Source organism: Astatotilapia calliptera, chromosome 19 (genome assembly GCF_964374335.1).
Source record: "Astatotilapia calliptera chromosome 19, fAstCal68.1, whole genome shotgun sequence".
Classification (NCBI taxonomy): domain Eukaryota; kingdom Metazoa; phylum Chordata; class Actinopteri; order Cichliformes; family Cichlidae; genus Astatotilapia; species Astatotilapia calliptera.
The window spans coordinates 9474214-9489005 of record NC_137440.1 but is presented as its reverse complement, the minus strand read 5'-3'; the positions used below and the strand labels follow the sequence as shown (position 1 = coordinate 9489005).

General features: G+C 48.1%; 1 protein-coding gene and 1 long non-coding RNA gene across 2 annotated transcripts in view; one reads left to right on the top strand and one right to left on the bottom strand.

Annotated features, from left to right (window-relative positions):
• Positions 1 to 65: 65 nt before the first annotated feature.
• Positions 66 to 14792, bottom strand: part of LOC113012069 (protein PALS1-like) — a 28806-nt gene continuing 14079 nt past the window's right edge. The window contains exons 5-17 of the mRNA XM_026152029.2: positions 14383 to 14490; positions 12572 to 12649; positions 12277 to 12417; positions 11909 to 12070; positions 11719 to 11796; positions 11435 to 11618; positions 10754 to 10822; positions 10581 to 10652; positions 10302 to 10469; positions 10028 to 10117; positions 9631 to 9743; positions 1735 to 1845; positions 66 to 1613 (exon numbers count right to left, since the gene is read on the bottom strand). Coding sequence (XP_026007814.1) covers positions 1437 to 1613; positions 1735 to 1845; positions 9631 to 9743; positions 10028 to 10117; positions 10302 to 10469; positions 10581 to 10652; positions 10754 to 10822; positions 11435 to 11618; positions 11719 to 11796; positions 11909 to 12070; positions 12277 to 12417; positions 12572 to 12649; positions 14383 to 14490 — 1551 coding nt within the window. The 3' untranslated portion in view covers positions 66 to 1436. The remainder of the gene's footprint in view (positions 1614 to 1734; positions 1846 to 9630; positions 9744 to 10027; positions 10118 to 10301; positions 10470 to 10580; positions 10653 to 10753; positions 10823 to 11434; positions 11619 to 11718; positions 11797 to 11908; positions 12071 to 12276; positions 12418 to 12571; positions 12650 to 14382; positions 14491 to 14792) is intronic.
• On the top strand, positions 6875 to 8958 carry LOC145422317 (uncharacterized). The gene is made up of 2 exons (XR_013903612.1): positions 6875 to 7238; positions 7314 to 8958. It is a non-coding gene; the product is annotated as an uncharacterized LOC145422317 (long non-coding RNA).

Sequence of the window (14792 nt, the reverse complement as noted above, 5' to 3'; positions counted from 1 at the left end):
CTCTATCTGTGCACGCCAGTGTCAATGGTTTTTATAATAATAAAGTTTGAATAAAGACAAACAGGTTTATTTTCTACTGATGATTATTTTATTCATTATTCGTGTCTTTGTGGTGAATATTCATACCAAAAAATTTTCTCTCAGGAAGAAGTGAGAAACAGGAAGTGGAATCAATTACATTCAGTACAGCTAGCCCCGCCCCCTCCTTTTGTTCTTACTCCTGGACCAATAGCAGGGGATGAGGGCGAGAAAGCTGCACTCCTATTGGTGCATTCTGGTCTTCATAAATCTATTTTGAATATTACAAATATATAAAAGCTCTACGGTGATGATACAGAGTCTTTACTTCAGCTCAGAGTCACACACACACACACACCTGCAGGCCGTCGGGTCAAAGGTCAAACAGAATCAGCTGATACAAAAACAATCACAAGTGCAGTAAAAGTCAGTCAGACAGGAAGTCTGCGCTCTCAGCCCGGCCGAGGAAGAGTCAGCAGCCAAAGTGTTTGAGCTTCACATTTCCTCCTGAGGAGCCTCACCTGGACAGGTGGGTGTGTTTACAACAAATAAAAAAAACATTAAAAACAAACGAAATGATGACAAGGCGGCGCCGACGGCGGCGAGGTCCAACACGAACACGACTCCAAGAAAAACACGACATCCCGAAACAGTCTGACGTCAGAGTGTGTTCATAAACTGATTCAGAGTCAGCGACAGGAAACAAACATCTGAGACTTTCAGAATAAAGCTGGAAAGACGTTCAGAATCTTTCCAAAATAAAGTTTTTAATGCAGCGACATCAGTGTCGATTTACACAATAAATATTCCAGCAAAACGTTTAAAAACGAGAAATGAGCAGAAGGTCAAAGGTCAAAAGTTTACGTTTGTGTCGTGAAAAAAAAAAAAAAAAAAAAAGAAAAAGGAAGAAAAAAGGATTTTAAACTCGCTGCTCCAAGCCTGCTCGCTCTCAGGTATCCAAGAATGCCTCAGTGGGGCGGGGCACAGAGCTCTGCATCTCCAAAAATGTGAGTGAACAACTCCGTCTGCACGTGACCACGAGCGAGGACAGAAACACGCCGAAATGTGAACCAATCGAGCGGCAGCGACACTACAGGCTGTGAAGCCTGCCCCCTGCTGGTACACCGAGGGGCTGCGGGGAGGAGGAGGAGCTTAATGCTGATGCTGAGATGGGTTTTTATTGGTCAGAGACTAGATTACTCATGTTCCCACTAAGATAACGGAAATAATTTGAGCTCGTTGTGACGTTACTCCGTCTCGTTAGTCGATTATGATTTTATTGTTTTTATTGTTGCTCAGCAGGACTCGTTCTGCCCTTAATAACAAACACGAACAGTTATGATCCAGTTTGATTCAAAATCTCAGATGATTTCTGTCCTGACGTCGACCCCGAGCTCCGTGTGTGTGTCTGTGCGCGTTCAGCGCAGCCAGGAGCAGGGCACCCACTGCGGCTCTGTGTCCAGCTTGTTGATGAGTCTCAGCAGCTCGGTGAAAGCTTTGTCCTGATCAGTGTTCACGATGATGGAGTCGAATAGGTGACCGCAGCCCTGCTCCATCTCACGCGCCTTCTCGATGATGTCACGCAGCTCCTCGGGCTACACACACACACACACACACACACACACACACACACACACACACACACACACACACACGTCAGTACTGAGACACACATGTATAAACACAGCTGATGGGCAAACGTAAACGGATGAGCACCTTGGGGTTCTTGTTTTCTTTAGCCAATAAAGCTCGAAGTCGTTCCTGGGAGGGCGGAGCTATGAAGATGATGTAAGGCTTCAAGTCTGAACTCCTCAGCACCTTCAGAGCCTGGAAACATAGACAGACACACACTCTATGTCATGTATAGAACAAGCAAACAGTGGAGAAAGCTCTTCAGCACAGGTGTTCCCAGGTATGAACACCTTCATGGCTTTCTGCAGGTGTACCCGGTCACTAGGGATGGGTATCGTTTAGGTTTTATCCGATACCGGTGCCAAACCGGTACTTTTTAAACGGTGCCGGTGCTTAAACGATGCTCGAACTGGTGCTTAATAAATGGAGAACACAAAATTGGTCCAAAAACCTCCCATATTCAGCTGGTTTTTTGTAAAAAGATAACAATGTTAGCCTTTTCTGCAGCTGTGGGGCATATATGGTATCACTCTTGGCTGGAAGCAGTGCTTGAACAATGGAAAAAACACAAACTTTGTCCTAAACCTCTCATGTTTAACTGTTTTCCACTTTTTCTTTGGTCATTTTAGCCTTTTTGGCCAGGGTGAAGGGAGCATCTGCCATCAAACAAGAAGACAGCCGGATGTAGCTACGACTGTGTTTGCTAGTTCACCTTACGTGCATTAATGTAATAACGTGGTTAGCCTACTCAACGTAAATTACACATGAACAACATTAAGCTACTCACGCAGAGAAGAACGGCTGCTGCTGCCGTCATCATCCGTCATCATTTCTGCTACACTGGCAGGGCTAGGGGCCAGGACTCTATTCTTCGTGTTTTTGGGGGATGTTGCTCTGGGTCCGATAACAGGCAACCCACCCGCAGTAGATGTGCTCGGTGTGAGTTCTCGCAGCAAGCTATCAAATACGGCGCATTTCTGGGCTTTTAAAAAAACGCTATGCGTCGCCAGGTGTTTCATCGGATTCGAGGTGTTACCTCCTTTGACAGTATCACAGTATCAGGTTAAATCACTTGTTGCTGCTGAGTTTGCATCTTTTGCTGTGAAGTACAGCCAGACTTTTGACCGCTTCACCTTGGGCATTTTTAATCTTTAGCTCTGCTCTAAAAGAACGTACGTACCTGGCCCCGCCTACTATCCTCGTAAACGTAAAATGATTGGCTAGAAGTGTATCACAGCTCAGGAAAAAAAAGCACCGAAATAAAGCACCGAAATGTGCGCTGCTTTTCGGTCTGGTTACTACCGTTTATGTCAGAACGCACCGGTACCCATCCCTACCGGTCACCTCCACAGAGCTCCCATTGGCTCGCTGGCTCAAAGCCGAGGACCTGCAGCATCTGAACAGCTCACATTCATACTTCAGTGTCTGTTTATCAGGATCACCTGCACCGCAGTGCAAACGAGGTCCGTTTGTGATGAGTGCAGCTTGTGTAACGTGGATCATCAGTGGACGTGATGATGAGCTGTTATTTGCATGGAGAGCCTCCGAGGCAGCTGTCTGACACTCTTCCTGTGTCTGTGCCTTTATCTCAATCAGCAGAGTCAGAAACGTAACCCTTGTCCTCTGAGTGCTGGAGCTGCTGCTGAGTCTTCAAAGCAGACGTGGTCCTGCTGGCTTCATCAGGAGGGAATCAGCACCTCCGAGTCTCAGCCCACTGTCCTCAGCAGGAAAGGGTGGAGTGGCTACTCTAGGTTAGGGACAAGCTGCTGACCCAGGTGGAGGAGAGGAAGTATGTCGGGGTCTCGTTCACGAGTGAGGGCAGATCGACAGGTGATCTGTTGTGGTGAGTACAGAGCCGAGCATGATGATTAAGTGGTCAATCCACGTCCCCACCCTCACCTATGGTCACGAGCTTTGAAAAGAACAACATCACAAATAGGGCTGCACGATTAATCGTTAGAAAATCGCGATCTCGATTCATACTTATGTGCGATCTCATTTCCAAATGACAACGATTTAAAAAAAAAAAAAAAAAAATAAAGACGACGACAATTGTACCGCATTTTGATCCGGGACGTAATCTGCATGAAAACAAGCGCTCACTCTTCCTGCTCAACAAATTCCCTATACACGTCGAACTCCCGCAGGCACAAAGAAATTATGGAGGCTATCACTTATCACCTGACCAAAGATATGGCTCCCATCAACACTGTGCAAAACGAGGGATTTAGGAAAATGATCAACACCCTAGACAAACGCTACACAGTGCTGTCCCGCAACTATTTTTCTATTGTTGCACTACCTGCTCTATACACGCAGCGTCGAGCAACGGTGGAGACGGAATTTCAAGCAGTACAACATTTTGCGGCAACAACAAAACGTGAGACATTTGTTGTTTTTATGTTCATTTATTGTTTTTATGTTCAGTCTCAACTGTTACGAAGTTGATGTGCAGTTAATAAGTGCAATAAATATTTATACTGGAAAAGAGAATCGTGATCTCAATTCTAAGCCAAAAAAATCGTGATTCTCATTTTATGCAAAATCGTGCAGATATAAAAAGGAAAAATCAGTTTTCTCTGGAGCGTTGCTGGTCTCTCTAAAGAAGCTCGGGGTAAGCTGAGCAGAGCTGCGACCAAGGCTGGGCCATATCACACCGTTCATGGTAATACCAGTATAATGTTACGCAATGATAAGAAAATAAGATAACCTTTATTAGTCCCATACGCGGGAAATATGGCGATAGAATATGAGTAAAACACGCATGCGCAGTGCCTTTGTTTACATACGCACATGGCGGAAAAAGCATGGCGGCGACGCAGAATGAGAAAGGCGAAAGCGGATCGTTGAATGAAACAGATGAACCAGAACTGGTTTGTAAAAATGCTGCAACTTCACTGGTGTGGAACTGGTTTAGCTTTCGTCCGTCAGATACACAACAAAGCACTATTTTTGGTAGAGCATGCTAGCGGGCCGTCGTTATTATCGAACTGATTTTATGTCGTACACGGCGCTCGAATGTCAAATGTTTCAGTATGACTTTGCAAAGCTACGAAGCCGCACCGCTTGATGGATTGTCATTACGGCTATCGTAGGCAGGAGCCTCGCGGAGTGATACGTACTGTGCTTCAACATAATGTTACCGTATTGTGTGTGTATAACCTCTTAAGTTTTGTGGATATTATACATGGTTATGCTGAGGATATGTCGGCCGGTTTCCACTGGAAATGCCTTTTGGTTAAACTGTCAGCGAGGAATTTGCATTTGCACTGTTACATTTTTATATAACTTTATTGCACATAAAAAACAGCTGCTTATTTAAGTGAAAAAAAACCCCAAAAACCCCAAAACAAAACAAAACACAGTTGTGGAGTTGTAAAGTATTTTGTCTCGCGTCAATTATATCGTCAGTTTTATTGTTATCGCAAATTTTCAAATGTATATCATGATAACTATTTTTGGCCATATCACCCTGCTCTAGCTTGAACTCCTCCACAATGACGAGTTGATGTCTCACTGGGAGGAGATGCTGGAGCAGATCCAGGACTCACGGGTGAGATTGTAGCTGAGTCCCAATACGTAGGCTGCATCCTTTGGAGAACAATTACGTCACAGCCAGGTGACGGAGGCTGTCCCAATTTGTCGACTCCTTAGAATTCACAGCGCGCCAATTCCAGTTTCCAACAATGGCGGCAGCTAGTTAGTTTTAATATTACTCTTATTATTCTTTCTGGGTCACAAAATAAACGTTTAACATATTTTCAGGCGAGAATGTAGCTGTGTAAACCTCAAATATCTGCTCAGTTTATCACGACATCACATATTTGCAAAAGCGCTCCGACGTTTTCGGAGACGTCTGTTACCCACTAGCCCGATAGCGAGCCGGGGGCAAGGCTAACTAGAGCCGTGAGAACACCGGACTCCCGGCAAATCGTTTTCAAACCCACCGCCGTCATTCGCTACTCAGGTTAAACATGATATATAAGTCACTTAGATAACTTAAAATGTTATTGTTTGGCTTTTTTCAGTATTTTATTTGTTCCTGAGTAAAACGGTTTGGCTGAGATTAAAGTTTTTACACAGCTGAATAAACGTCAAGCAGACAGCTGATTATCAGAAGTGTGAGATGCTCCAGAATTTACTCCGGTGTCCTGTTATATTTCAGACAGCAAGGAGCAGACAGCCGAGTTTATTAAACTCCACCGAGACAGCAGTGACGCTAATCAGAAGGCTCGACCGTCCAATTTCACAGCCTCGCACTTCCGGCCTTCTCTGTCTTCGAAGGACCCGGCCCACGTAGACCGTGAAGGCCGGGTCCTCAGGAGGATGCAGCCGACGTTTTGGGACACAGCTTGTATCTAACAGCAGCCCGGGGACGACTCTGTGACCCCAGGACGAGCTGGAGGAGGTGGGCGGGTGAGGCAGGTCTGGGCTTCGATGGTTACTGTTGTCACTGTGATTGGAACCCAGATAAGCAGAATGATCTTCATCATGGAAGCACAGAAGCTCAACTCTGAGCGGCATGGTGAGGTCCAACGGTGCATTCACAGGACTTCAGGTAAACTGATGCACTTTGTGCTAATTTATTACATTTGCAATGTTCTCAGGGCTCAGCTCCATCCAGGCTATCACAGAATCGTCCTTGTGTTTGGATGCGCAGACCTTTGGGATAGACTACTTTCTGAAAACACTGCTTCGAACTTTGACCTTCATATACAAGCTGAAAGAAAACATGACGCAGTCCTCTCTCAAAGGATTGTGGAAAGCATAAAACTGAACCTGGGCACATCCACCTCGTTCTGCCTCAGTACACACTCAGAGGACTTTAAAATCAAAGACGTGAATGATTCCAAGGTTTTAGTGACAGTGCCACATTAATCGTCTCTCATTTTCAGAGTTCCTCGTGTTTAGCTTCCTCTTTAAAAACGTGATTTATCGGAGCTGCAACCCTGTATGCATGAACTTGGTCAGGCTTCAGGTTGGGATGTTTCTCACAGCTGGAATCAGGAACTACTCGGCGTGGTTTGGAGGAAGCATTTGTGTCAGAGCTGCAGGTTAAAGATGTCAGAGTAAAGGCCTCATTCACTCAGTGTCCTCTGATGCACCATCCAACTCCAGTCCTTCTACTTTATCACCTGTAAAGTCCTCCCGAGAACAGTTGGAGACAGTTTGTTTTCATTTCCATGAAGAGGAGATAATGTTAATGTAACTCAGAAACATTTACATGTTATTTTGGACAGAGGAGCCGCTGAGACGCGTCAGCGCGCCCGTTATAAAACCCTCGAGCCGCCACACTGAGCCTCAGTCACCAAACAGCGACCCCACTCCACAGGTGAGACGCTTCGACTCCGGCTCATCGGGTGAGTCTGATTCTGTCCCTCAGCGTGGAGAAAACTTTAGCAGAGGTCACTGTGTGCTGAGCTGTAACACCAGTGTGACCTGTGCAGGTGTGCAGTTTACATCATGTCAGGTGTGCAGAGGTGTGTCCTGTCCTGGACCGTGCTGGCCCTGCTGCTGTCAGCTGGAACCAGTCTGGGTGAAGTTGATGTGCAGTGGCTGACTAAAACTGTAGAAATCATCAGGACAAGGTGAGTACACCAGCACCTCACGTCAGCATCAGTCACAGATTAAAGGCGTCGTGTAAAGCATGCTTTCCTGGGCAGGTATACAGAAAGGGGTCAGTTCTGTGCTGCTGTGAAGATCCCAGAGAAGCTGGTGAACCAGCAGAATCCAGACCTTGCAACGCTGCTTTCACAGGACACAGATGCAAACATGCAAGAGTATTTCAACGAACCTGAGAAATTTTACGCTGGTCTGTCTGTGGTGGCAGCAAAACCAGTAGAAGTGCCACACCAGGGCTGAATACCGTATTTTGAAACATATTGAGAGTAAGTGGATGAATGACCACACAAATAACTTCCTCCTTGTCTACACATATCTCTCTCCATGTGTACACAAATGTGCAAATCCAAGCAGCAGCAGAACCATTGTGGAATCAATCGGGAGATGGCGAGCTGGAAAGGGTATGCCCTGGTGTTTCAGAAACCTTACTCTCATCCAAAAGACTTAGCTCCCATTTCTGAAGCAGAATTAAAAACTGCTCTTTCTGAACTCGCTAAAACAATCGGTTACACAAACATATTACGTTGTTACAAGCCAGCGATCGGTGCGTTTCACTGTGTCACATGCTTCTCAGGTCCACAGAACACAGTTTTTGATGAGTGCATTGATCTACAGTCGGGGGCATCCAGCAGCAGTTAGGAATGATTTGTTTTCAAACTGTAAAGCTGATGGTTTCAGTTCTGTTAGAAATACTGAAACTGATTCTCTGATTGTGTGAATAAATACTATATTTCACACTGAAGCAGCTCAGCTTGTGTTTTTTGTTCTTCACACTGGCCTCATTTTAAGATGAGCTCAATAAGGTGCAGGTAAAATCAGGTGGAGAACTTCATCTAGTGTGTCCTGGGGCTGCAGGTGGAGGCAGAGTGACGGGGACCTCAGAGCTCTGATTCAGGTCCAGCAGTGTCTCAGCTAAGCATGTTTATTTAAAAAGGGATGATGCATAGGACTTAATGAACACTTAAATTGATCAGGTTAACATGCCAGAGTTAGCCACTGTTGGGATTAATATATTTGAAGTGGCTCAATTCAATGCTGTATATTACATAAAATGCCATATAGTGTAGTACCCCTCGTTTTGAAATACATTTACGATGCGTGGAGCAAAAAATATGAAAATAACTTTATACTTCTGTACACATCCCTGTCGCCACGTGCACACAGATGTGCAAACCCAGACAAACCTTTAGAAAACATTTTGGAATTGATTACACTGATGACAAACTGGCCACAGCATGCCCTCGTGTTTACACAACCATACACAACAGATAAAGAGGGCAATCTATTGTTTTCTGATGATGAGTTAGAAACTTCTTGCAGAAAAGATCGGTTATGCAAACATATTCAGGTGTTACAGACCAGGCAATACTTTTGAGTGTATCAGATGTTCCCCAGAACAGAACAAATTTGATGGTAACTGTATTTAAAGTGCAGCCAGCAAAAAGCAGCCTTCATCAGACCCAGGCATCGCTGCAAAGAAATGAGTCTCACAGTGAAAGCAGCACAGAGTTTAACATCAAGCTGTCTGACATCATCCCTGAAGCCACATCCTGAGTGACAGAACACAGGAAGCTTCTCCAACATGATTAGTTTCCAAACTGTTAAGCTGATGATTTCAATTCTGTTGAAATGCTGAAAACATTCATGTGTCTGATTTTCTGAATAAAGTCTGAAAGCTGCAAAGAACTTCATCTGATTAGACTCCGTTTATTTCATGCAAATGTGACTGTCTGCAGGCTCTGCACTAACCTCACACTCATTCATCACTCAGTTTTCAGCAGAAAACACACACCTGTGACATTTCACACTGAAGCAGCACAGCTCGTGTTCTTCAGACGCAGTTTGGGAGCTGGCCTCATCTTAAGATGAGATCAATAAGAATAACACAGCTGGAATCAGCTGCTCCTCATATTTAAACTCTGCTTCAGCCTCTCCAGTAAAATCAGTTTGAGACCCAGTGCAGATAAAAGCAGTGCTGCAGCTGTGCTACAGGTGGAGGCAGCATGACGTGGGCCTGAGAGCTCTGAAGTCAGCACGTGGATCAGCTGATCATCATCTTCAGACTGCAATTATTAAGATTCTGCTGAAGTCCCAGCCAACATAAAAACACAAGCAGCAGGTGGACCAATCGCAGCTCCCCACTCGCCCCTTCACTGCTGCTTTAGTAAGAACACACACAGGCCACACATCAGCGTTTCCTCCAATGAAAGCGCTCACACTGACCCCGCCTCCTGCCACATTAATCCAGCCTGATCGTCTGACAGCAAACACAAAGCATGCAGCTCTGCTTACAGTTTACACCCTGCAGGACCGTTCAATACAGCAGAAACATGTCTGTGTGCGCGCTCACATACACACCTGTGTGTGCAGACACAGCACGCAGATTTTCCCGGTGTTGATGACCTGTCTCACTGAGTCCGTACTCGTCCCGTACAGATTCTTCTCGAACTCTCCGGACTCGATCAGCTTCCCTGAAACACAAAAACAACTCATTTCACACCAACAGGAGGTTAAAGACCTCCAGACACCCTGAGCCTCACAGGCTGCAGTTTAAATAAAGCACTGACGCCACCTTGTGGTACAAACTGGTATTACACCAGAGCGCCATATTTCTGCCTCAGCATGTTTGGGACACGCTCGTCACCCTGCTCTCCTCTGATGCAGCTGCACTTTAGGACGTTTAAACACTTCTAACTTTAAATCGAGCACATTTGTACGACGTCCTCACGAATATTCTCAGATTTAAACGTCTCACCAGCCGCCAGCTCAGCCTCGAAGGTCTGCCGAGAAACAAAGTGATAGTCCCGACCGCTCTGCTCGCCCTCGCGACGGCTCCGCGTCGTGTCTACAACACACACACACACACAGAGTTAGTTTACACACACACACACGCGTGCGCACACACACACACGCGTGCGCACACACACACGCGTGCGCACACACACACACGCGTGCGCACACACACACACGCGTGCGCACACACACACACACACGCGCGCACACACACACACACACACACACATCCTTACGAGGCACAGCTCCAGCGAAGCGCTCTGGTTCACTGTTGAGCAGCCGCTGCCTGAGCTGCTCCTGCCCACAGCCGCTCGGACCAATCAGAGCAATTGGCCGCTTCCTATTGGCCGGCTGGTGGTACAGCGCCATCTCCTCATAGGTGAGAATTTCTTCATTATCGAGATCTGGAGCAAAAGACAAGAAAAAGAGACATCTGGAGTTTGAGTGAGGGTAGAGCAGGAGCTGAGGCTCCGCCTCCTCGCTGCCTGTCAGAGTTTAGGGACAGACTGACGCACCGTCGTTCCTGTGAGGGTTGTACAGCAGCTTCTTCCTCTTCCTCTTGTTCTTCTTCCCACACCAGAGCTTCCCTGCAAACAGACACCACTTCAGTGCACGAGTCACATGACCTCTAACCCCACACGGGTTTTTACAGCAATGAGGTCATAACATGGGCGAAGCAGGGACCGACCGGACTTCTCGGGCTCGTCTTCTTCTATGGTTTGCTTCATGGCTTCTCTCTGCTGCTGGAAACTCTTCCCTGTGGAGACAGAAGCAGAGAGCTGCTCAGCTGACACGAGAACAAACCGAGTTTTCCTCCAAATGTTGAACAGCTGACCTCAGGGAAAACACGATCACGCCAAACACGAGGAAATGTTTCAGTCCAACGTATGAAAACAAACAGAGGTGAGCCCACGCTCACCTCTGCGCGAGCGCAGCATTTCTCCCTTTGCAGGAGTTCTGAGCACGCTCAGATGGGGGAGACCCCAGGATCTGACATCATCTGGCCGGGATCATCCAGGAACAACTGGAAAAGCACATCAGCTGGAATTCTGCTGATGCCACGGGCAACTGGAAACAAAGGCGGAGCTTACTGACGCCCTCTGAGGGCAGCTGGACCTTAGGACTGAGGGGGGTAAGAAGGTGGCACTGAACATGAGGTGAAATGTCACTTCCTGTTTGGTGTGAAGTCAACACAGGGAAGCCACGAGTAACCGTCCCAACGGTCACGTGATCACAGAGGTCACGGAGGTCAAAGGTTGCTGCTAATCTGCTTTCTGTTATCCAAATCAAACGCTCTGAGCGCGCTCACACCGTGCAGCATTCTTCAAACCCTTAAGATAAAAAACCTCCGGCCGTCAGACCACCGTACCTGGCACCAGGCCGGCGAGCGGCTGGTTATCCTCGTCTCCGTCCCGGTACGCCTGCCACCAGTTGGGGTCGGACTGGCTGATGATGTGCAGGATATCTCCCTTCTGGAAGGACAAGCCGAGCTCTCTGCACGGCACGTAGGGGTCGTCCGAGGGGTCGTAGTCGAAATGAGCCTTCACGTGGACCTGAGGAGCGGAGCAGAGTCATGGGGTCAGAGGAAGGCTTCCACCCTCATCACTTCAGCGCGTCGGGAACGAGGCGTTCCTCTCATATCGCAGCACTCACCACACTCTCTTTGACGGGAGGAGGTTTGCTCTGATTGCTGGGAATCAGCACGAAGGTCAGGAGGCCGTGCATGTCGGCCTGTTTAGACACAAAGACACAAAATCATCTCCAACCACTGACGTGAAAGCGCCTGAGCTCACAGACGACGCTCAGCCGGAGTCCAACCTGCGCTCGTACGCGAAACACTCACCAGGATGTCAAACACCTGGTTGACGTCTTTGCCTCGGATCTCGATGCCGTTAATCTCCAGGATTTCGTCTCCTTCAGACAGAAGCCCGCTTCGTTCAGCGGCGCCGCCGCGAACGATCCGACTGATCACCACGCTGTCCATTTCATTCCGCACCGTCGCCCCCTGCAGAGCAAACCATGCATTTCATCACAGCCACGGAGTCCTGGCATCAAACACCAGGATGTTGTTGTCACTTTGAACAGAGCTCGACTGTTTCCCAGCCCTCAGATTTCACATGTAATTAAAATGGGTCAAATCTGGACTCAAACGTGTGTGTGTGTGTGTGTGTGTGTGCGTGTGTGTGTGTGTGTGTGTGTGTGTGTGTGTACCAGAGGGATGTCTCGGGCCTTCTCGATGCGAACAATCTTCACGGTCTCTCCTCCCCACTGCGTCAGCATCTCGCCCTCGGCGGGCAGCGGCTCCAGCTGCATCTCCATCTCTGCTATGCTGTCATGGGTCAGAAGCAACGACTGCGCGCGCGCGCACACACACACACACACACACACACACACACACACACACACACACACACACACACACACACACACAGAGAAATCTGTGTGTGACTGTAAATGTTTAGACATCTTTGTGGGGACATGGAAACGAGTGTAGGTGTGTGTGTACCTGCAGATGTGTGTCTGAGAGCAGGCTGTGCAGCTCCAGGCCTTCTTTATTGTGACACGCCTGCAGGAGGTTCCTGACCTGAAACAGCAGCAGACACCCCCGCTCTGATCACTTCCTGTCACATGTCCAACTGTATTTTTTACATTATTAGAAACTTTGGTCATGTTTAATGACAAAAACAGACATATTGGTGCTGCGGCTGCAGGGATGCGGGCGCTGCACCGGTCTGTCGTGGTGAAGAGAGAGCGGAGTGTAAAAGCTCTAAATTTACTGGTGGATCTACGTCCCTACCCTCACCTATGGTCACCAGCTGTGGGTGTGACCCAAAGGACGAGATCGTGGATACAGGCGGCAAAAATGAGCTTCCTCCGAAGGGTGGCCGGCCTCTCCCTTAGAGATAGGGTGAGAAGTTTGGCCATCCGGGAGGGGCTCAGAGTAGAGCAGCTGCTCCTCCACATTGAAAGGAGCCAGCTGAGGTGGTTCAGGCGTCTGACAAGGATGCCTCCTGGGTGAGGTGTTCCGGGCGTGTCCCACCGGATGGTGGCCCCGGGGCAGGGACATGACGCGCTGGAGAGATTACATTACTGGGCTGGCCTGGGAACGCCTTGGTGTTCTCCAGGACAAGCTGGAGGAGGTGGCTGGGGAGAGGGAGGTCTGGGCTGCTGCCCCCGCGACCCAGCCATAAGAAAATGGACGGACAGACAAAAACACACCCGTGTTTTCCTTCATAGAGGCCTTGCTGTGGTGCTGTTACACGTCTGCTCTGTGTGTGTACAGTAAGTACACACACAGAGCTGATTGATCAGCGTTGGGGTGACGTGAGGAAGAACAGAAGAAGAAGAGGAGGAAACTTTGGGTAAGTGCACGAGCAGTGAGTAAGGACTTTAACAGATCGGTTCTCACGCTCATATTTCTGTTGTATTAAAGATCAAAGGCAGATCTCTGACGTGAACAGCGGTGTGCTGCACTGAAGCCGTCCTCCTGCACTGCTGCAGCACGTTTCTGCTTCGTTCCTGATGAAGAAACAGCATGTTTGTGAGGACAGCGTGCACGCCAGCTCTTCTTTTCTCTTTGATTCTGGAAGCCAAACGCAGGGCGGGGGCGGAGACGCCAACATGGATGGTGTGCTGCTTTTAATGAGTTGCCTCTGAAACGAGGCCCGAGGAGCGCAAACCCCAGCACCGAGCTTAGCCTCGCTTTCGCAGCATGCAAGAAAACTCCCGAGTGACCGACGGTGTGATGAACCAGACCCCGCCCCTCAGGAAGACTGTGGGCTCAGTGGGAAAGGGAACCACACAAGTTTGATCCCAGGACAAATGTGGATGAGACACAGACATCAGGCAGAACATCGTGGAGCAGCTGGACGAGTCCGACATACAACATTTTTGTAGGTTTGGATTAGCTGAGTTTGGTTAAACTGGGTTGTTTCAGCTGAGTTTGTGTTAGTTTGGTCAAAGCAACACCTGATCGATTCACCTGCAGTGAATCGATCAGGTGTTGCTTTGACCAATCACCTGTGTGACTGCAAAGGAAAAGAAAGATCATGAACGATGTTGGTGAATTGAAAATGGTCCTGCAGGAAACAGTGTGTGACCTACTGCAGCTCTACAAACATACTACAGTGAACGTGTCCCCGCTGTGCTGCCCCTTCACAGCAGCTTTGGACAGACAACCACTAACTCAGTTTGATCTGCAGCACAAAGAGGTGAGAAATAACAAAGGATCGACTATTAAAGACCAGCTTTAAGTGTTTAGCTCACATCCAGACTGATGAAGCTAAACTTTCTGCTCCATTACCGCAGGTGTGTTACCTCCATGGCGAGTGGAAGCGCCTGCTGCGTGTTGGGGTACGGCGGAGACGGTCGGTGCATGCTGCTGGCCACGGCATTGTGGATCTTCAGCGCCGACTGGAAGTCCGACTGCAGAGAGAAAAACAAAGACGTCAGCGACTCCGAGCTGTCATTTATTCCCACTCGACGCTGCGCTGAGTCAAAAGCTGATTTAAATCCTCACAAACCGAGTTCACACTCAGCAAAAGCTCCAGTTTTATGACTGAAGTGCTGACCTCTGACTGTTAACCCACCGACAGGTCACTCAGGTGGACGGCGAGTCGAGGGCTCAGAGTCAGCATAAAGATGGCCGAGCTTCTGGAGGAAGACCTCGGTATCCTCAGAGCTCGCAACAGTCGATTTCCACATGAACTTTATCATAATAATGAGAT